The sequence below is a fragment of the Homalodisca vitripennis genome, chromosome 7 (assembly GCF_021130785.1).
Source record: "Homalodisca vitripennis isolate AUS2020 chromosome 7, UT_GWSS_2.1, whole genome shotgun sequence".
Taxonomy (NCBI): domain Eukaryota; kingdom Metazoa; phylum Arthropoda; class Insecta; order Hemiptera; family Cicadellidae; genus Homalodisca; species Homalodisca vitripennis.
In genome coordinates, this window is record NC_060213.1 from 46,691,072 (window position 1) to 46,714,313 (window position 23,242).

The window sequence follows — 23,242 nt, forward strand, 5'->3', positions numbered from 1 at the left end:
TTAAAAGTTTACCCCAGTGTTTCAGGGAATGCTGTTCGGATGTACTTGCCTTTTTCAACAACATACATGTGCGAAAAAAGCGTTTTCAACTCTTGTGGCGATCAAAAACCAAGGTACCGCAACAAACTTGGATGTCGAAAAGTGACCTACGCTGTGCTTTTTCTGAAACTCAACCCAGGATCTGTCAGCTTATCCAGAACATGCAAGCGCACCCATCTCACTAAATTACATTTTATGTTTTGTTTTTGTAAGTAGGTAGGCCTATTGTTTCACCTTCCTTAAATTGAAAATGTATCTGTGTTACAATGTTAAATTTTGTATCAGTTATTATATTCGTTTTTCATGTAATACTTGTTTAAATTTTTCACCATACGTACAATTATTGATATGTGTAGGGGGGCGTGGGGGGTCTCCAAATAACCAGAGGGGGGCGTGGTACAAAAGAGTTTGGGAACCCCTGCTTTAAACAGAAGTTTTCCCCTCACTCCAGAAAGTAAAAAATTATTCCAATTTTCAAGAAAGAAGGTTTATTTTCAATCAACAACTGCAGGTCCTTCTCAATATTGCCAGTATTTATCAACCAACACCTTTCAAAAGCTTTTTCTCATTAGAATGTTTTACTACTTGGACAAATACAGTCAGCTCTCAAATGAACAATTTGGGTTCAGAAAGGTCAAATCGGCTTTTATAATTGAGTTATAGTGTTCCTCCATTCTCAGCCCTGTGCTTTTCCTGCTTTATATCAATGACTTAGGCTCATCACTTCTTCACGGAATACTAGTGTAGCATGGTCTGTATGACTCTCTGTTTCAGTGGAAAATAAGTTTTTTGAAAAACAAACTTTTGTTAACATTAAAAACTGTGCCCATTACTTCAACAGCCTCAAACCTCACAGCAAAATCAACAAAGTCTAACGTGAATTGTGCTTTGTGTGCTGCAACCAGTATAACCAGCTCTCTTGTTGGCTAACTTCATACTGGAAGAAGTCTGCTCTTCAAAATTCCTTGGACACCTTGATCTAGTGTTAACTTGGAACGAGCACGTTTTTCTGAGGTCTGTAGCAATATAGTGCCCGATTCAGGTACAGATAACTGCATGTTATGGCTTAACTTGTCCCCATCTGTCCTACTAAGTGGTACTTTGGGGACCTTGCGCAAACACTCAATTTCGGAGAGCATTTAGACTAAAAAAATCCAATTTAAACCATCGCAAAATTTAATTTTAGAGAGTCGTACAGGTCAGCATTCAAAGACAGTGCAGCTGTTGAGTCAGCCGTCTGTCTAAATTTTCGAAACAATTGTGTTTTACATGTACGAGTACAAAGGCGGCTTAACCACAGGCCCAGATATACACATGCATAAGACGAAGTAGAGAGAACGATCGAACTGGTAGCCACAGAACGGTGGTTTATAAACACTTGCCTTCGCAGGCATGTGTTAATTTTCTGAACAGACTGCCCAACTCAATTAAAAATTTCCCAACGCCCACGGCGTTAAAAACTCGCCTTAAACGCATTTAAGGCGAGCAAAAATTATTTTATAATACAGGTGAGATTTTGGCATTCAACTGGGGAACCACTCCGTTGAAATGAATTAATCTGTTGTTTAAAATTTGGAGGTATTGGCAATGAATGAAAGGAACGAGATTGTTGAATGAAACATGTCTGAATGAGAATATGTATGAATATAAAAATTTTAGGTTTACACAAAGACGTCTGCTATGTAAAAATAATCGCCTGCCTTCGATAAAAATTATTTGGTGTGATTTGATTTGAAGGAAAAGAAATAATATGAGAAAATACAATTGAAAAAGTATTTGAAGTTGATGAGAGTAGCCAAGGTTGAAATAATAGAAATAACAGTAGAATCTCATTTCGAAAGAATGTAAAAACAAGATCCATAGAATAGAAAATATCACAAGTAAGTCGAAGTAATGACATACTCAATTTGGGTAACCCCATGGTCGCCACTCACGTGTCCATAAAGATAGCGAGCCCCTGGGGTATATAACGGTAGAGCTTCGTAATTAATAGTCATTATTGTTCCAATCCATTCAAAACATTGTTTTGACTTACAGAGAGCAGCATCATCGTCTTTTTTATCATCTCAGCCTTTTAAGAGGACAGACTGGGAAGTCTGCCAAAGATACAAGAAGTAATCAATTATCTATGGGACTCAAATTACTAAATTACTCCCACAACACAAAACTAACGATTCTTACGCCCACGTAATAAGATAACATTTATGACGCAATATTTTTCCCCTAATCAAATAAATTGCACTCACCTTTTGTAATGATTGAAAGCGTACGTGAATAATTTTATTGCCGTATCGTCTACTTTGTCTTTGCACAATACGCCAACTGTATTTTATTCAAACATAACTTAATAACTAGAAATCACCAGTTCAGTGCAGTTACCGATCTTCTGGTGTGCTTTGACTCTTCAGGTAAATCTTTCTTTATTAATATACTATTTAAATAATAAATAATAAATATCCTGCCCTGCTACATATGTCATTGCATTTATTTATACTATAAATAAAGTAATTTTTACTATTTAATAAATTGTTATTTTCAAATATCAGAAATTTACATATTTATGGCGGTTTAGTAATTTTTATTTCACTTAAATACTGAGTTTGATAACTCTTAAATATGATATAAAATTATGTGAATGGTGGTGATTGAACAATGCCGTAAACAGTTTTTATCATATCACAGGAACTCTTATCTATTCGCGATGAAATCGCCGTTTTGAAGACAACGTAAAAATAAAAGCCGTTATTAAGTCTTTAGTACGTTTGATTGAATAACATAATTACTACTATTTGGGGTTATTTCAGTCTCTACGTAGTATATCAGATATAACTTACATGAATGATGTCGTAGACGTGGTAGTTGTTATTACGTTTTGGACATACTTTTCGAAAAACAGTATTTTTACATTATCATGGCAAGAACAAGTTATATAATACTTTTTAGCTCCGTGGATTCTCGATAAACATGCATATATACAGGGTGTCAATTAAGTCTGGAACCTCTTTTTTAATTCTTGAACCATAATAGAAAGAAATACCAAAGTTCACACGTGCTTACATGTGATAGTAACGCACACATCTGCCCAATTACCGACCGGATAATCCCTTTAGGGGACGGTCCACAAGGAGTCAGACAAAATTCTTAAATAGCAGCATAGGTCAAGTTTGGTATTAAATTAAAGATCTTACTTAGCAGAGTACAATGCCGCAAACCGGACTTCAAAAGGTGGATTCATTCAGTAGTTATAGCTATTTGAATTTTAATTTTTTACACTTCCATTGACATTGTTGAACCTTAGTGAACTACCATTCATGCACGTTCCAGGCTCAACCATGGACACAGAAGAGTTTAGAAAGCGAGGGAAGGAGATGGTGGATTACTTGTGCGAATACATGGAGACATTGTCATGTCGCCCAGTTACCTCCACCGTACACCCCAACTACCTGCGAGATCTCCTTCCACAAGAGGCGCCCGTCAACCCAGAGCCCTGGGACGATATCATTGCCGACCTGGAACATAAGATAATGCCTGGGGTAAGCTATTGTTCTAAATCCTTTTCAGAGTGCGTTCCAATGAGTAATTCATAACATAAAAATTTGGGTACATCTGCGGTACCTTGTGGAATACCTTTAATAATTGTTTAATTTTTCATCTTACTCATACGTTTGCAAGAACTGATGTAGACTTTTTTAATATACCTGAACTGCAACATACACCTCTCTCCTGGTATTCTTATATAATTATGTATCTTCATTGCCTGACCTATGTACATAAAGGAGTAACTCATTTAGCAACTAACTCTATCCTATACACTGTGTATCGTGTGTCTCTTTCTACACACAATCTAAGAAGTTAAAACCATTGTTCCATGTTTGCTTTGCAATTTTATAGCTGATACAACTATTTCAGAACAGTGACCGAAGCTTTGCTGATAGTAAAGATAATTTATAAGAACTTATTCATTTGTAGTTATAAATACTGAATATACAAACGAAATTGTATAAAATGTTATTCTTTGAATATTCGATTAACACTGAAAATGGCTTAGTGCCGAAACATGTGTATATTAATTATAATATTTGAAAATGGGTTGTAGGTTCTTATTTTTTACACTAATTAGTTATAGTGATTCGAGAGGCTGTAAAATATTTCTTTTATTTGAAAAATTTACTGTTTTAAATTAAATGTCAAAAATAATGTTCAAAATAGCGATTCTTATAGGATTTTTCTAATGTTAGAGGACTATATTTATCTCAAAAATCTTAAAAATATTATTAATACTAAAATACTATCCGGTCTGCCACAAGGTATACATTGTTTAGTTATATTTCTGACCCCCATCACTTATGTATAATACCTAGACATTGCGTTAACAAATGTCTACATAATGTCATTGTAAGTAACTATGATGGCAACGATAAAATATCTAAATAAATACATTTTTAAACAAGCTGTGAATAATCATATGAGAGTTTAACATGTAAACGTATTAAAAAAAATTGTTTATTTAATGACGTAAAAATAAGTAATAGAGTGGAAAGTGTGTGAATGATAAGGGTTGGTGATAAAATTTGATTTCACCGCAGTCTTGCGTTGTACTACCCTCCCTACCCTTCATCGCTACTTTTATTACTTAAACACTGCTTAGGAAACCTAACTTAATAAACAAAATAAGATCGTATGTATCACGTAGAAAGATATGTCGAGAAAGATTTCGTCTGTATATTTTAAAATTCGCTTTTAGAATTTATTTGATCCTCATTGAAGCCAATGTGTCACTCAGCAGGCTAACACAATTTCTCTTTTGCCTGCCGGAAAAGGTTGGATTCTTTTCTGTATGATTCTGTCCGTCTAGGTATCTGCCTGGAGGACATCTCGATTATGAAAGAGGCTATTCGCTTAAAATCTGTCATGCAACACCAGCTAAGCCTATTACGCGAAACTATGTTCTTTTGCTGTTTTTGTTGAGCAAGGAAAGGGAGGAAATATTATTGCTTCAGACCTTTGAGCTCTCCGAAGAAAAATACATTTTTAAAGACATTTTGGGATTGCTATCCGAATTATAGTTTGGTCCTAAGTGTTTACCATTATTCATAATTATTTTTATTTTTTGAATTTTCTATCAATTAAATGTGGAATTCTTTGTTTAAAATTTATTTTTGACGATGGAGGGATTGTGAAGGAAACAGGATTTTCCGGACATTTTCCATCTTTCAGTGAAACAAAAAAGAGTTTTACCTGAAGACATTTACCTGAAGAAGAGATCAGATTGCAGATCTCGAAACGTAGTGTTACTGATTTTTTGTTTCACTGAACGATGGCAAATGTCCGGTAAATGTGGAAATTGTATTTATTACCGCATGAGGCACTAAAAACAATTTAAACATACGCAAAACATTTACCGTCCATATAGCTTTATTCCGTAGGAAGACATGTTTTTCAAGTTAATGTCGTCCAAATATCAATTGCTTGCTTTGTTTTTCTAGTTTCACATAAATTAAGATTATTTTCTTAATATGCGAACGTTGTTGACTGTTCATTGATTAGAATAAATGTTCTGTTATATTTTGAAATGGAAACTTGTCATCAGATTTATTATTATTTTTTCTGTTTCTAATCAAGGACAAGAGAGAGCCTTCTTAAAACCTTGCCGTTATCCATTCGTCTGTCCATTTGTGCGATAATTCCTGATAGAAAGTTTCTAGAGGCACGAAACTTGGTGTATAGGTTTCTCTTGGTCCAAGAAAATCCTTATTGATTTTGAGCTTACTGTCCGACTGTATATCCGTCTTTTCGATGACTCTTGTATATTTATCGTTCAACAATGTATATTTTGAGGAAGTGAGATTAGCACCCAAAAGAGAAAAAGGAAATCAATTATAGAGCATCTTGACTAGAGGAACTTTATAATGGAGATAAAAGACCTTTATAGGCTCTTACTAAGAAGGTATCTCTTAGGGAAAAAACATGTGAGACTCCTTCACAAATATGAATGTGTCTCTCAAACCGGAACAAATCTTAAATTGGAACAATCAGGAAATAGCGAGAACAAAACCAACTAAATCATGCAATTATACTACGAATGCTGGTGTTTGTTAAATAATTAGAAGCAAAATTAACCATGTATTTGAAATATTGTAACATCACAAATAAAATACACCCAGGGTGTTAAAAACTAAGGAATGATATAAACTTAATTCAGCTAAAGTAATACACATATAGTTATTACATTAAATTACATATACAAATTAAAAGTAAAGGTTTCGAATAACTAGCCCACTTTGGAAGAAAATATAAATTCGAATGTTTCCTTCAATTAAGAAACTAAGATGTAGAGAGGGGAAAATAAAAAAAAACTTTCCCCTGCCCTCTAGCATTAAGTCCTGCAACTTCATCTCCCCTATAATAGTAATAAAAACTGTAAACCCCTCCCTACCTCCCTCCCACCAACACCAAACACCACAATGAAACATCAATATCAGCGATCCCAATCTTCTCCGAGTGGTCAATCTCTCTTTGTCCTTAAATTTCCATCTAATGTACCTGGCAGCTTAAGATATTTCACCATTCAAAGTTTAAAGTTAAGAAGTACACATATAATATGGTGTATATTTATATCCGTTATCAGTCGAGTTTTACATTGCTATGCAAGACGAAATCTTTCAAGTTATGTAAATCGTGAAGGTATTTCATCTTCATTTAATCGATTACGGAAATTAATCCTGGATCGGGAAGAAATCTTGTAAACAGCTTTCTGAATTTTTATTTTGGAAATCACTGAAAGTTGCCTTATTTGTTCATATAAATACTAACATTTTTTATTTGAAAATATTATTGCCACATACTAAAAAATTAAGTAGAAGTTTTAATTATAAATTATGAAGAATACACCATGTTCTTAATTCTAATTTAGTTGTTGACACACAATTGTCGTATAGTAAATGTAGCATTTATAGCGTTCAAGGATGCAATAAAAAATTAATTTTGAAAATGAACAATAAGGTTTACGATCAAGTGTGTGTCATTATTAAATCTGATTTAAACCGATGTAAGAGTCCCTATACTTTGATATTGCGAATTTGGGGGTAAGTTCATTTCACTATCTTAAAAATCGCGAGCACTAGTCTAAAATTTCTGACCACATACGTATGGATAAAATACCACAAAGTAGCAAATAAAGACAGCGTTTAAGGAATTACGTATCTTCTAGGAATAAATTGACGATAAAAACTATGGTGTCGCTCTCTGTACGTGAGAGCACTGCCTCGTTCAGATAAAAATATTTGGAACCATAACGACCACTCATTCATAGCAAAGCACTGTCGTAAGTTCACATCCATACTTTGATATTTCCTTTTGATGCTTCCTGAATATTTGGAATTGAAATTTTTTTAATTCTGATTCTATTGGGGCTTCCATTCATGGGTGGGGGCATTCTCTTATTACATAGAGCAAAATACGTTCAAAGATATGCCCCACTTAGCTAAACGTATTTACTTATAATAGTCCGGTCAATTTTAGACATTGACCCTTGCAAAAATTCCCAGAAAGCTGAAAATTTGCCATAGATGTTAGGGACACCATTTTTATGAAATTGTGAAAAGTCCCCATCGATCCCCATGTCTGCAAAATGTTTTATTCAAGGTCAAATTTCACAAAAATAGGTTTTTTGAATTTTTCAGCAAAACGGTTAGTTTTATGAAAACATATGTCAAACAAAAACTTGTAGATCATGCAATTATCTACAAAAAAAAGCTCCTTATGCTTTTTTTCATAAACACTAACCATTTTTGAGGTAAAATCAATTTACAAAATTTACTTACGCTGTATTGACTATAATATGAACACATTTCCACGCCACCCATGAGGTAGTGTACTTAGCACGATTTTTTTAAATGTTATTTCCCTGGTAGGCCTATTCCACAGTATATTCCAGTTAAAATTTTATGAATGTTTGGTTATTCTTCTTCTTTTCAGTCGTTACACTCTTGTCAGAGTGATCGTTGTCGATCAGGTACAGCTCGAGTGACAAGTCCCGTTATATTTTTGATTGTAAAACATATGTTATTCATCATCATCGTCATTAGTTATTTCCTTCCTATTCTTCCGCTCCATCTTTTTCTCACTCTCTATTTTCTTCTTCTTCCTCATCTTCTTGAGTAGACGTAAAATTGTACTAACAGCGATTACATCAGTTGTTTCGTCGTTCATGTAAAAACCTTCTTCTGTTGGAGATTCAACATTTGAACACGATTGGCCTTGGCAAGTGGTGCACGCCAGTGAACAAAATAAGCCTACTTTTTGCGGCCGCATCTTAAGTTACATCTTTTTTTGCAGTTCCAAAAAACAGAATTAAGGAGGTTTTCCTGGTTCAGGTGGAAGAAGCGTGTGTGGAATACGCTTTCCAACCCCATTGTTCTGGGTCTAGTTGATTACCAAGCCACACACCTGAACGTAGTAATATACATGATAAAACTGTTGGTGAGTGGAAGCCGCGGTTTAGAGGAAGGCTGGCTAATTGCACACGTTTTTTATTACGAGTTTGTTTTGCAAAAGATAAGTAACGTAATTTGTCTATGGAAGTAAATTTTGGAGCTCCATATACAGACAGAAGAAAGCAAGTTTCTGGTGAAGAGTTGATATCTTTCAAAGCTTGTGCACAAGTAATAAAGTTTTCTTTTTAAAACAATTAAAAAATTTATTGTTGTTTTAAAAACCCTTCGAAACATTGCTGATGATGTTGTATCCATAGCCAGTCATAGCATGTAAAAAACTGTATATGATTGAACCCATTAATTATCTTTCCTGAATAATTGCTGCCGCAGTTGATAGGACCTTCAGTTGCTCTTCTTTGCTTTTAGGTTTTTTTTCACTCAAAGCTTTATTGATAATATCATGATAATTAACAAGAAATGATACAATGTTAATTGTCCTAATTTCGGGGTAATAATGACTCTATTACCATAATTTAACTTCAATCGTAATTTAATTTTTCTGTTATCAGCTCTTAAGTTTTTACATACATTTTCTAATTCTTCTAACTTAAACTGGCAGTAATCACTACTTTCAATATATGAAAATATTTCCCCCATGGTGAGATACAATGCTTGATCTTGAGGACGGCCGACTTAGCCTCCAGTGGTCGGCTTTAAAAATGATACAAAGCAATCATTATGGTACTTAGCTTCAGCAGCAACTAAATTGTGTACAAACCCGATGCGAGCAACAATAGTTTTTGCGGTGTCATCAGACCGAGACTGAGCTGCTTTGATAATTGAGTCTTTAAACGAATGAGTTATAACACTACAAATTTTAAGATGAGATTTCTGTGCTTGTTTCTTTTTGTATTCCTCACTCAACTTGTCGCCGCCGCAAAATAAATAACAATTTTTAAAAGAAAAATATGACTCACTTACATGTGCTCTAGTACGAGGAGGACTTTTTGCGAGGTACTAGCTTATTCCCTCTTCATGTTGCCGTTTTGCTGCTGCAATTGTACTCTTTTTTATTGTATTGTTTGTGACACTGCACATGATTTGCCGCTGAATTTACATTCTTCAAGTAATCAGTAAATTGATTCCTCCCTTGAATAATCGCGTTAAGTAACGTCTTCATGTGCGATCAACAATAACACATTCACTCGAAGATAAAATTTTAGTGCAAATAAAACACTATTGCAACATATTTTCAACAAAAAGTGAATACAGCACAAACTTTAGCAGAGAATATTTGAAATAACTACGTGTTTTTCACCACAAAGGAATTTTAAAGACCGTGATTTAAGTGTGACCTCAGAAAAGCAGGTAGACGGAACGGGCACTCTAACAATGGAATGACAATCAGATGTTCATAGGGGCACATGGTCCCTTATAAAATTAGGTACTCTGTTTTTTTTTTAATTTCATATTCTCAGAATTATCGGTCAATGTGAATGTATTAGTCACGCAGACTTATAGTTTTACTTATAATACACGTCCAATGGTAATCATAGGCAGCTTAGTCGTGCTTATTATGGACAATACAGCGTAAGAAAGTTTGTAATTGTTTTTTTTCTCAAACATTTTTAGTGTAATGAAAAAAGCATAAGAAAGCTTTTTTGTAGATAATTGCATGATCTACAATTTTTGTTTGACATATTTTTTCATAAAACTAACCGTTTTCGCTAAAAAGTTCAAAAAACCTATTTTTGTGAAATTTGACCTTGAATAAAAAAATTTTGCAGACATGGGATCGATGGGGGACTTTTCACAATTTCATAACAATGGTGTCCCTAACATGTATACACATTTTCAGCTTTCTGGGAATTAATGCAAAGTTTACCCCTATTTTTTTGGCTAAATTGACCGGACTATAACTTCTCCATGGGGCAACGTTCAATACTTAATTAATATAGCGAAGTATGAAGGACACGACTGAACACATGCACTCACACAGACGGACAGACAGACGGTCGTACTCTCATTTTACCCCGAAATCAATAGATTTTAATTTTTTTTTTTCAAGAGGAAATTATATTATACTAATTTGAGTACGACTCAAGATTCAAGATTCAAGGTTCAAGATTCAAGTTCTTTATTCGTAAATGGAAAATACATATTTACATTACACGTAAAATACTAAGAACTATATCTAGCCTAACAAAATATGTTATACAGTAACAACATTTATCAAGAAATTGTGTCTTTAGGTTTTGTTTAAATAAACGTAAATTGTGCTCATTTTTAATATCCAATGGTAATTTGTTGTATGCTTTTGCACCCAAGTGGTATGGACCCCTCTCAAATGCGCTGGTACTATGTGCAGCCACAGATAACATCTCTCTTGATCTGGTTGGATACTGATGGTAGTATCCATTGCTTATAAAAAGCTTTGGATTACCCTTAATAAAAGAGCATAGCTCGTACCCCACGAGACCCGCTAGAGTAAGGATTTTTAATTCACCGAAAAGAAGGTTTACAAGTCTCGAACCTCCTACGTCCTGAGATGATTCGCAGTCACCATTTCTGGAGGACAAATACTCTATTGAAATTTACCACGCTGGTTGTTGGACCCCAGAACATCAACCCGTACCTCAAAATCGATTGAACGTGAGAAAAATATACTGTTCGTAGAACATCTTGGCTACAGACCTTGGCGAGACGGTTGAGAGCAAATCCCATGGTTCGAAGCCTTTTGCAGACATGTTCCACGTGGCCGCTCCATGTGAGCCTTTTACATAAATGAGAAATAATACAGGACCAAGAATAGAGCCTTGAGGAACACCACAATTAATGGTTCTATATGATGAGGAAACTTTATTTTGGCCATCGTGGATTTGGACGGTTTGATTCCTACGTGAGAAAAATATACTGTCCGTAGAATATCTTGGCTACAGACCTTTTCCCATGTCAATATATAAGGAGGCAATATTAAAGTACATCTTGGAGCAACAAGACAGAGTGCAGAGAATTTGATGTTTTTTAATTGTCTTAAATTACTTTAGAAATGTAATGAGGAGATTCCCAGGTTAAATTATCGTTCCAGATGACTTATCGTCTAGAGTTATCGACATACTGGCGGGCAACAGGACTTTAGAAAGGCCGCGTTAAATCTTTAATAACATGAGCAGCGCTCACATGTTAATTAAGTTTTCATAATTTTTAGTGAAATACTTGTCCGCTATTCCAGATCACTCACTGGCAGCACCCGCGGTTCCACGCGTACTTCAGCTCCGCCGCCTCCTACCCGGCCATCCTCGGCGACATGATCTCGGGCATCATCGGCTGCATGGGCTTCTCCTGGGTGGCCAGCCCCGCCATCACCGAGTTGGAGACCATCGTTCTGGACTGGTTCGGTAACTCGTAGTTTCAAGATCAATTACGACTTTGGAGTTGGATTAATCGCCATATAATTCCATAATGCTATAGTTTACACAAATAGTACACTACCCTTGATAAGGTACAATACTGTATCGGTATATCAGATGGTTGCAGGTTTTTTTACTTCACTGATTGTATAATTCGTTGTTATTTAATACTTTAGTGTTATTTTTTAAATTGTGTTATCGATTTAACTGATAATGGATACATTCTCCTTAAGGGTTGCTTGGTGCTTTGGTATTGTTTTTTAAAAACAATACCAACATACTATTCTTTTAACGGTTTTTCTTACAGAGGACCTAAAAACTGCATTATTAGAAAAACGGGTTTTATGTGACCCACGGTGACTGTTACGTGTCATTATGACGATCCGTTCATGTTTTTTGCCTCACGAAAGGAAGCGATGTCAGCGAGAAGAAGGAAACTTTGTCCCTAACTACCATGTGTTATTAGGCTTGGCATAAGAACGTATTATAAATACAAAAAGTTAAAGTAAAGATTTAAGAGCACTTATAAGATCTGAGAGACATTTCAGATTGTTACTTTCCCGACCTAGGAGCTATTACCAAGTTCTGGATTCTGTAAAAATAACTGAGACATCAACTCATAGTGAGTCAGATGTAGAATTACATACATTCCATAAATACTCACAGATTTTACATTGATACACATATTGTACACACAATAAAATGAGTCACGTGCAATAATTTTAAACTTACAATATGAATTTTAATAACAATATTTTACAGGGAAAGCCATCGGACTGCCTCAATCATTTTTGTCTGACAGTAATGGTGGCGGAGTTCTTCAGGCAAGTTTTGAATTATTGTTTTAAATTCTCTCTTATAAAAAAATTGATGGAGTGTATTTCAAATATTTAAAATCCATTTTGCACTAGAGAGTGGGGACTTAAGCACTCCCTTTTTCGAACGCAGGAATGTGCAATTTTAAATTTGTACAGGGATCAGCCAGTGAATGTGTACTGGTTGCCATGCTGGCCGCTCGTGATCAAGCCCTCAACAGACTGTACGAAGAAAATCCCTCAGAGCATAAAGCGAGTCACTTGCCCAAGCTCGTGGCCTATTGCAGCAAGGAGGCTCACTCTTGTGTAGAGAAGGCCGCCATTATCTCGCTTGTCACTCTGAGGAAGCTGGAACCAGACAGCAACAGCAGTTTGCGCGGGGAGATCCTCAGCAAGGTGGGTGAAACTGGGTAATTGCTGAAAATTACTTTTTTTCCCTTAGGACAAGAAGCTTATAAATTGCACTTAGTCCTGTAAGAACCTTTGCGCTGCTTCCGGAGTGATAGAATATTCAGGATGGGTAAGGTTCGGGAGTAGGGACCGCCTCATATCGAAATCCATGAGGAAGAATTAGGGCACTACATCTCAAAGTCATCCCGGAAGAAGGGGAGGCCAGCTCTGAACCAGCCTCTCCAGTCAAAGTAGGCAGGGGATGGCACACCCTAGTTTAGGTTAACAAGAGCCTCTGAGGTAAGGGAACATACCCCACCGACTCCAACAGTCATCTTCCACAGTAGACTAGACCTATCGAATTGCCCATGAACCCCAGAATCTCAACATTTGCGGTTAGTGATGTGCCGCTACTGGACATCCTTCGCTCTGGGTTGCCCAGATTGAAGTGGCACATCGCTTTTTGCTGTGCCCAGTGGTGGGTTCAACTGGTAGGTCCAGCCAGAAGTGATCCCTGCTGGGTCTGAAAATTACTTGCTGATAGGAGTAAATGATCTCACATTCTCTTTTTTCCAAAAAAAGCACCACTGATAGTATCTTAGAATTAGAACTAATGCTTATTACAAGATGATTCATCAACAACGTTTTACATTAGAAAACAAGCTGAATTTTAACATTTTAAAGCTGAAATAATGTTGGAATTCCGCCACTTTGCCTTAGGCGATAGAAGAAGATGAGGCGAAAGGGTTAGTTCCGTTCATGGTGTCAGGCATTCTGGGGTCAACAGGGTCGTGTTCCTTCGACAACCTGGAAGAGATCGGACGCGTGGCCAAGAAGCACGGCTGTTGGCTTCACGTGGACGCGGCGTACGCAGGCTCCGCCTTCATCTGTCCAGAGTTCCAACACCTTCTCAATGGTATTGAATTAGTCGACAGCTTCAACACAAACCCCACCAAGTGGCTGCTGATGAACTTCGACTGCTCGTGTCTGTGGGTCAAGGACAGAAAGAAGATTATAAAAAGTTTCAGTGTGAGTATGGATTCATTTTGAGTTAAATTAGAAACTTTTGTTAGTTCCTACAGAGTTTTGAGATGAAAAAAAGAATTATCTACAAAAAATATTTTAAGGTATATGAATTTTTTATGGTTCTGAACTTTTCTGGTAATTTTGACGTGTATAGAACTCGATTAATATACTAATTTGGCGGTTATTGAAAATGGTATAATTATTGTATTTTTCACAAAGGTTCTGCCAGATTTGTAATTACTCTTCTTCCCTTTCTAAAAGGCAAAAACTAAAAAAAACTTCAGGCATAATGTAAACCAGTTAGGTCTGAATCTCGGCGTACGCAGAGAAATGAAGTAAAAATAGTACGGTACACTTTGAATGAAATTTTCACAAATCAACACAAAAAAAGAAATTGGGTTATGATGTAGTTTATAAGTATGGGCGGCCAGAGACAGGAACTAACTTGTACAAGAATGTACAAGTTATGGCACACAAGTCGTGTCATAAACCATCACACTATATTTTATTTTTGTAAATATCGGTGACGGACCCGGATCCCGGAGACCTTTCTCTCACGCTAAACATCTCTCTTCAAACGTCTACATACATACATATTAAAACATACATCTACATTACGTCTGAAACTATTTTTTACTATCCAAATCTGTATTATCAACCAGAACATCGAGTATCGTACAGTATTTTCAAAATCTCAAAATAATAACTAATTTCGAAAGGGTTTAGAAAAAAATAATTACGCCTTTAACTATTAACTTAAAACTCAATGTTTAGTATTTCGTTCTTTAAGAGACTTGTAATAAAAGGTGAATAAGAATTGTGTCTACTGTCACTATTTTTTTAATAAAGAGGAGCTTAAAGTTTAAACAGAAAACTGTATTTTTCTCCATACTTTTGGTTCTCACAGTTTACGAAAACACAAAAAAATTTCTTTCACTCCAATATGTGGTTAAATACTGGCCGAATAGTAAAATATTGTTTCCGATGTAATATAGGTAAATATTGTAATGTGGTTGACGTTTAAAATTAGATGTTTAGCGCGCGCGCGCGTAGAGAGAGAGAGTGAGAGAGAGAGAGAGAGAGAGAGAGAGAGAGAGAGAGAGAGAGAGAGAGAGAGAGAGAGAGAGAGAGAGAGAGAGAAAGAGAGAGTTTTCTATCAAATAAAATAATTGAGTAGAATTTTAATTTGCCATTTAGAATATAACTTGGTGAATTTCTTTTGCTTTGTAAATGTCGTAGTTATTAAGAATATTTATAATAGGCCCTTTATTATATTTTTGTAGTACTCTTAATTCGTCAGTACAACTGTTGACTCTTCGGTTCTCATCAATCAGATGTTCTATAATAAATTTATATAAAAAATACCAAAAATCCTTAAAAAAACCTTCCGAATAATAAGCAACACATATTAGATAAAATTAAATCCAATATCTGTAGCTTATTAAACGCAAACCTCTATTACTTATTTTTTACTCCAAAAATTCCCAAAAAGCAACGCCATTAGACGCTTAGAAAATTTTACCTCGGCGCTAACCTACAAAATACCCAAAGTTCTGGATAAAATACTGCGAACAATAAATTAAACAGCAACCATAGCCTAAGAAACAGTTTAGAATTAATCACGTTCACTAATATCGTTAAAATATAAATAGAATAATAACATACTATGGCTTCATTTCTTCTAGTTAATCTTTATACCAACGATCCAATTCTTAAGACTTTGGAAATCAGCAGAGACAATTTGTTTGTTAAGTTTGAATAAAGCACTGTTGCTATTAATGAGCTCATCAACCTACTACTCCAAATCGCGTTGGAACTAAATTATTTTACCTTCCATGGAAAACGGTATCTACAGGAAGAGATTGGTATACGCTCATCCGTATCCAGAAATATGCATGACAAGCAGCGAAAACTATTGTTTTTCTCCGATTAAATAAATTGTCCAACAAAATAGTATTTTATAAAAGATACATGGACGAAACATTTACAACTTTCAATTAAAATTTAAGACAATAAACCTGTTAAACAAATATCTTAATTCTATAACAACTATCTTAATCTATAAAAAATATCTTAATTCAATAGCAAATATCTTAATTCTATAACAAATAACCTGCACTTAATTATTGGAAACCGGACATAACGAGTTTATAATCTTTTAGATCGAAGTCACCAAAACCAATAATGGACTAAGTTATAATATTTATCGTTAACCATCGACTACATACCACACAATCCAAGCTACGTCTAACTATCCTCAAGCTCATAAGATGGCTGCTTACAACGGATTTTGACAATAATCTTCGAAAAGTTACAATGACTTATTATAATAATGAATGCACAATTTAAAAATACCTAGCAGTTGGTAACTGGTGTCAACTGAATAAATAATCAAAAATTTTAAATAATCAAAGACCATAACTATACCATTAAAAACTAACTAAAAAGGTATAATATTACTTTGGAATGCAACACTTGAAATAAATTAGAATGTTAATTTAAAGTTAATACAAGTGTGAGAGACGACGACATACATCTTCAATGATACAGGTGTCTACTACAAAATCTGAGATTTAATAATACCGGCCAATCTCTTCCCGGTGACGTCATGTTGAACAACTCGCCCCTGTCTCTCAGTGAAACTGTTAAGATTCTGGGTGTTAAAATAGACTCACAACTAGAGTTTACAAGTCATGTAAAATATATATATATCAGAAGGTCATTTGCAGATTGAGGATTGTTTGCAGGCTGAGGTCGTTCCTGCCGGTGTCAGCTAAGCTCCAGATTGTCAAGTCATTGATATTACCTTTAATATATTATGCTCTCCCCGCATTTGGAAATAGTTTGACCAAAGAAAAATTATTAATTTTAACAAAGTTAGAAAACAGAGCCATAATATTTGTGTATGGTTTGAGGAAATATGACCATATCAGTTCTTATCGTAAATTGGCTCAAATTCCATCAATACAGGACACTTGCAAAATTCAAACTGTGTCTCTTATCCACAAGGTATTGACAACCAGTAGGCCAACATATTTAAAAAATAAATTAGTTGCCCGGTCAATAATCAGGGAGCGTAAGAGACAGGATGCCCTGCTGGCGGTGCCGCGCGTGCGCCTTGAAAGAGGGAAAAAGGGCTTTTCTCACTTCGGTCCCCAGCGGTACAACGGCCTGCCGCCTGAAATGAAATATTTAACTATGAGGGCGTTTAAAGACGAATTACAAAAATGTTAGGTTAAGGAATATTGTTAAGTTATTTTTATTGTTTGGTTGTATATTGTATGTTTAGTTTATACATGACCTGAGTTATTTTGTAAAACAACATCAATGTTGAAAATCGCTCATGAATAAAGGCCTTTTTATTTATTTATTTTAAATTTTCATATAATGACTGTCCCAAATGTTACGTCGCACAATCTGGTCATTCATTCCGCTTTATGTTATTTTATAGACTGGAACTCCTCGGCCATGTTGGCAGGCCAGATAACAATAAGCTGATTACGTCTATTCAAGTTCAAGGTCAGCCTTGTCACTCAGGTGTTGGTTAGTGTGATGATGGTCTACTACGCGGCTTGTGTGCCACAGACCTTCTTGTACAAGTTGTTAGTTCCTATCTATGACCGGCCATGTTTATAAACTATTATAACACAATTACTTAGTTGTGTTCAGTGTTTCCGTTGGTGTGTTGTTTTTATTTATTAATTTGTGCTCTTTTAATTTTATTTATTAGAGACGTATTCGATTTTAAACTACTTCTCAACATGATTTAATAATGTGCAGCATTATCGTAACACTCATTATTTGACAAAACAAGTTGGACCGACAACAGAAAAGTACAACGTTATTTAACTTAGTAGCAGGAGGCAATTAATGTAGGAATATTTATAAGTACAATACTTATAATGCTTATTTTTTACTTGGGGTTTGCAAACTTTGACAACAACGAGCTCATTATTTAGTCCCGCTTGCCACACTAGTCGGTCTAACGATGTTTTGCAACTTTACTTTTTTGGGTAAACCTAAATTTTTCTTCTAAGTGTGATTAACCCATTTTCAATACAAATAAATCTATGCAAATCATTTTATAAAATGACCTCTCACGGGCATTGTCATCAGACCCTCTAAAATTATATTCTGCTACGAGAAACAATAGCGTTAAATAACATTATTTCGAGCGGGGTAACACACTGAGTGGTCTCAGAAGTATAAAATACTCTCCAAAAATAGGGCTTCGGGAATCTTCCGCCGGAAAATTGTTATTTTAAGACCCCAAAAATGTCTTCTACTGGGTGCAACTTTCGTATTTGTCTTTTACAATTTCTGGGGAGGATAGAGCTTCTTGAGCCCCTCCCTCTTAAACGCTTTTGACGAACAGGCACTACCTCGAAGGGTACTTTTCGTTCTACCCTGCATTGATGATGCCCTACATTAAATTAAAAGCTATAAATACTCTCTAATCCTGTTCAAACACTACAAGAACAAGAAAAAACTAAGGTGTTGTTGTAGTATAACACCTGTTTGTCCTTGATTTTCATTACTATTTTGATAGGTAAAGTATCACAGAAAATAGTTTAACACTAGAAGCAGCTAATGGAACTTGACCCAATCCTAAGTTTAAATTCTGTTTCAATCTTCAAATCCTTTAGTTAGTACCTCTCGGCCTGTCAGGTGTCTTGGTGCTTTATAAAACACCATTTCATCAAAAGGGTTAATATGCGAAATTATCGGTAAGATTGTCCCTTAGAACGTCATAACTGACGTTAGGTGTGTTCAGTCTTATCCCAAGAGAGATATTTGCGGTTGAGTTTGTTCGTGCCCAGTTTTCACTTCTTCCTCATTTCTCCCCCACGAAGAACAGATTTCTCCAAATAACGAGGATAAGAGTGTGAGAATCTACTAAATTCACTAACTTTATCAATAACTCAAATGTTTCCAACAAACTTTACCGGTATATTTTTGTATTTTTCAAAGAGAGCACAACGAGCAGTCGGGGAATTTTCCACACGTGAGGGAATTATTCTTTCACATAAGAGCCTAGGATATGGCTCAAGGAGGATCACATCTGTCGGAAGTTACTTCACTCCTATACACCCTAACCTCAAAATACTCCTAAACCATCCTCGGTGTATCTGGGTTCACAAATCCACATCAATAATCTCAGCAACCGAAGTGAAATTCTTGTTTTATACTTGTCTCAGGTCAACGCTTTATACCTGGAGAGCGAGTATGAAGGCATGGTGCACGACTACCGCCACTGGGGCATTCCTCTGAGTCGGAGATTCCGGTCGCTCAAGATGTGGTTCGTCTTCCGCTGCTACGGAATCTCAGGATTACAACAGTACATCCGCAATCATGTCAGGCTGGCTCAGCTCTTCGAGAGCCACGTGCGGAAGGACGAACGTTTCGAGGTCCTCAATGACGTTCGGGTGAGTTCTGGAAAATGTTTACAGAACGTAAAATACTTGGATTTTTAGAATTGTAAAGATAACCTGGACGAACACGATTTATACTGTAATTATTGTAAAAATCTGCTCAGATGGGATTGGTGTGCTTCCGTCTCAAGGGGAAAGGCGACAAGGTCACAGCTCACCTCTTGGCGAACATAAACCACTCCGGTAAACTTCACATGATCCCCGCCAGAATCAAGGGGAAGTTCATCATCCGGTTCGCCATGAATGCACAGCCCGGTACTGAAGGCGACATTGGTAAATACTCGTAAAACTGAAACCATAACAAAATTACGGTGTTGAGCGAGTTTGATCTTTAGTTAACTACTTATAAGCTGCTTTTTGTAAGTGACAATACATCGTTTTGGGCTGTGAGATCTATATTAAAAACTAAACTAATTGCGTTTCAAAGTAATGGCAATACAACTGCAGTGATAGGAATTTGTCTATTATGTGATTAAGACTGCTGTGTACGATTCCACAAATTGAGAAGGAATAGGAGGAAATTTTTGTGATAAATTAAAATCATTTGGTTGTCAAACTAATTTAATGCTCTGCACCTAGGTCAGCGTCTACACAGTGCACAGTCCTTTAACCAGTAAGTTATACTCCTATAAGTAAATAACCATAATTTACGTTTTCCGGTTAGTGACCCTTTATATTATTTTAACTATTCCCCAAATAATAAAAAGAGACAGAAGGGAAGTTTTTGTTATAGAATCAATTGGTTGCTAATTCACTTTTTCTTCAGTAAGGGTGGCTCTTTCGGCCCTACCCCATACATCTCCCAGAAAACAAAAAAAAACTTTCTTTACCAGTGCCGAGGTGTTAAACAAGAGCCATCATATCGTTGCCTGTTCCTCAATTTATCTCTCCGATTTCAGTCCAGTTTACTAAATTGTTCAAATTACATTGAATAACCTTTTGTTTAAAGTATGTTATTGACGGTGAAAGTTTGACAGCTTAACAGGCTTTCAGACATTTTCCATCGTTATGATTGCAAAAGTATAACAAAACGTAGTATCCCGCTTTCATCCGTGCCGGTGTGATGTGTAATTAATTGTGTTTGTCGTACTCGTGAGTTATGCTTAGTACTTGCATTCTCTCTAGTGAACTAGACTCCAAGTAGCTTTTGGGTATGTTTGAACACTTATCTTTCCCTTCTTTTCTTCTTTATGTTCTCTATTTTTAAGTACTAATGGCTCCTCCACCTGACGAAGAGGATAGATTCTAATCCTCGAAACGTTGAGTAGTACGTGTGTAACCATAACGATGGCAAATATCCTAAATCCTCTTATCCTGAAATTGAATAGTTAAAAATCACATAATAGTAGATGTATATAAAATATTGTATAACTTAGTGTTTTATTTTGTTTTATTGTCTTATAACTATTAATATCATTTGAAGTATAATTAAATGTGCTCATGTAAAACATTTTTTTTTAATTACTTATTTCACACCGGTTAATACACAGCTTGATAGTAGAAAAGTGCCCCGGGTATTACTGTGCTACATTTGATATTTTTGAAGTATTGTTATTAAGTTATCTCGTCTTTCTGACTCGCATTCGTTTCAGATTTAATTAGAACCGCGGACGAAATTCCTTAATTATATCAAGAGCTCGCCTTGGCTGTCATCTGCATGACGTAATGACGGAATCTAATTAAATGGTTCGCTGCATAGATAGCGCAGCAGCTTAAAGGTCATGGTACATTATCGAGCTATCGGTCTAAATATAAACCTTCCATAAGGAATCTCCTGTATAAATATAATACTTTTGAGCATGCTCTTGATTACTTGTTATTTAGAATTACAACGCCAGAAACCGAGGCTTCACTGTATATACTAATATGCCCAAATACAAATATATTAAACAATAACATGTCTGAAAAATAAAGCACTATACAAATTAAAAAAGTGGAGTGCAGTTAATTTCACAAGACTGCAAGAAATAAAAATAAAAATGGTGGAAATAGATACTCTCTTTGAAAATGTCCAGTAATTTACACGACAAAAATGAATGTTATACTTGAATTAAATTGTTACTCTATAAATATTTCAAAAAGTAACAAGGCCTTCAACTAAAAACTATATCACATTTTTCAAGTAAGTTTGCTTAACAGAAGTAGAATATTTTGATTCTTTAGTGTTATATTATGGATTCTAATGTCCAGAGTCTGCAGGGTTCATTTTAAATAAGCTATACTGGAATTTAAAAATTGTAATTAATAATTCAGCAATAAAACATTTTTATACAGTAATGTGCTTGCTAAACCACATACTTCACTTGGATGTCCAACTTCAATGAGTGAAACATTTCTTTTCTAATGAATGGGTTTGCAATTGAATGTTAAACTATTTTAAACCCACATGTTTTTAAACGTAGTTGGAATTTCTAGTATAGGCTGAAAGATTCCATGTCGTCCTCGGCCCAGCATTTAGAATAAGTATACTTAACAGAAGTAGAATATTTTGAATCTTTATTATTTTATTACGTTTCAAAAAGAGTTGCAATGTCTGCAGGATTCATTTTACTCAGTGTAGTATACTATATGCTAACCATATACTTTACTTGGATGTCCAACTTCAATGAGTGAAACATTTCTGAATGGGTTTTCAATTGAGTTTTAAACTTTTTTAAACTCACAAGGTTTTAAACGTAGTTGGAATTTCTAGTACAGGCTGAAAGATTCAATGTGGTCCTCGGCCCGACGATGTAGCCAGTCTCTGAGCCGGCTCCCCACCACCACCACCCCCACCCGCTGCTTCAATACCTTGCCATCTCACGCATCAAGAAAATCACGTAGAATCTCTCAGCAGTAGTATCTTATGCTGTGGATATATTTATCCCACACCTGAATCAATTTTCAAGTGTCTAATCTAAAAATGTTAGATATATTATTTAGCAGTGTTTATGTGTCTCGCCAGATTATGCTTGGTCGGTGATCTCGAGGTATGCGACGTTGCTGCTGTTACACCCGAAGATCTCGCCACGCATCCTCTGCCACATTCCTCCGACACCACAGGGTCACAACCTGCGAGAGCGCTTCTCCTTTACGCGTTCCGTGTCGCGCGACGTGTTCAAGCGCCTGGGCAACGAGCTTCACGACGGAGCGAACCCCGTCATCATCCTCGACGAGGACGAAGACATCAACGATCCCTGCGAGGACTCTGAGAACGCTGTCAGGGAAGAAGAACACATCTGATTCTAGACTATTTTTACCCCTCCATTTATGATCAGTTAGGTACACTTCATCGGGTGATATGTCCTTTTTGAGAAACACGGTCTTCAATGGAGGTGTTTCTGTATCTGCCTGTTGTACACTGCTCTGTTGTAATCTAATACCTGGGAATATATTGTTTTTGATCAGAACTGTTTTAATTGGACCTGTATAACACAAAACTGAGATTGGAGTGGGAATATCCAGATATGGATCCCAGTGGTCAAAATGGAGTAATCAAGGGCGAAATCTAAACATGGAAGGTAGTTATAAACAAATTCATTTTGGCACACCCTTCGAGTGACCAAAGACAATCCAGGGTGTCCCAAATTAGGAACATGTACGCTCCAATTGTGGACCATAAAACCATCGGCTAATGAATTTTCCCGGTCGACCATTACATCTGGCTTGTGTTGGACAAGTGGTTTTTGGGTATTCACATCAATGGATTATTATGC

The 23,242-nt window shown here is 35.8% G+C and overlaps 1 protein-coding gene across 1 annotated transcript; it reads left to right on the top strand.

Annotated features, from left to right (window-relative positions):
* The first annotated feature begins 2,327 nt into the window (after positions 1-2,327).
* Positions 2,328-22,936, top strand: LOC124365811 (aromatic-L-amino-acid decarboxylase-like). Its single transcript, XM_046821844.1, has 9 exons — positions 2,328-2,447; positions 3,364-3,572; positions 11,707-11,872; positions 12,647-12,708; positions 12,859-13,095; positions 13,810-14,118; positions 19,314-19,541; positions 19,652-19,820; positions 22,492-22,936. Exons 2-9 carry the CDS (start codon positions 3,372-3,374, stop codon positions 22,767-22,769), a joined length of 1,650 nt encoding a protein of 549 aa, XP_046677800.1. The 5' UTR covers positions 2,328-2,447; positions 3,364-3,371; the 3' UTR covers positions 22,770-22,936.
* Positions 22,937-23,242: the final 306 nt, after the last annotated feature.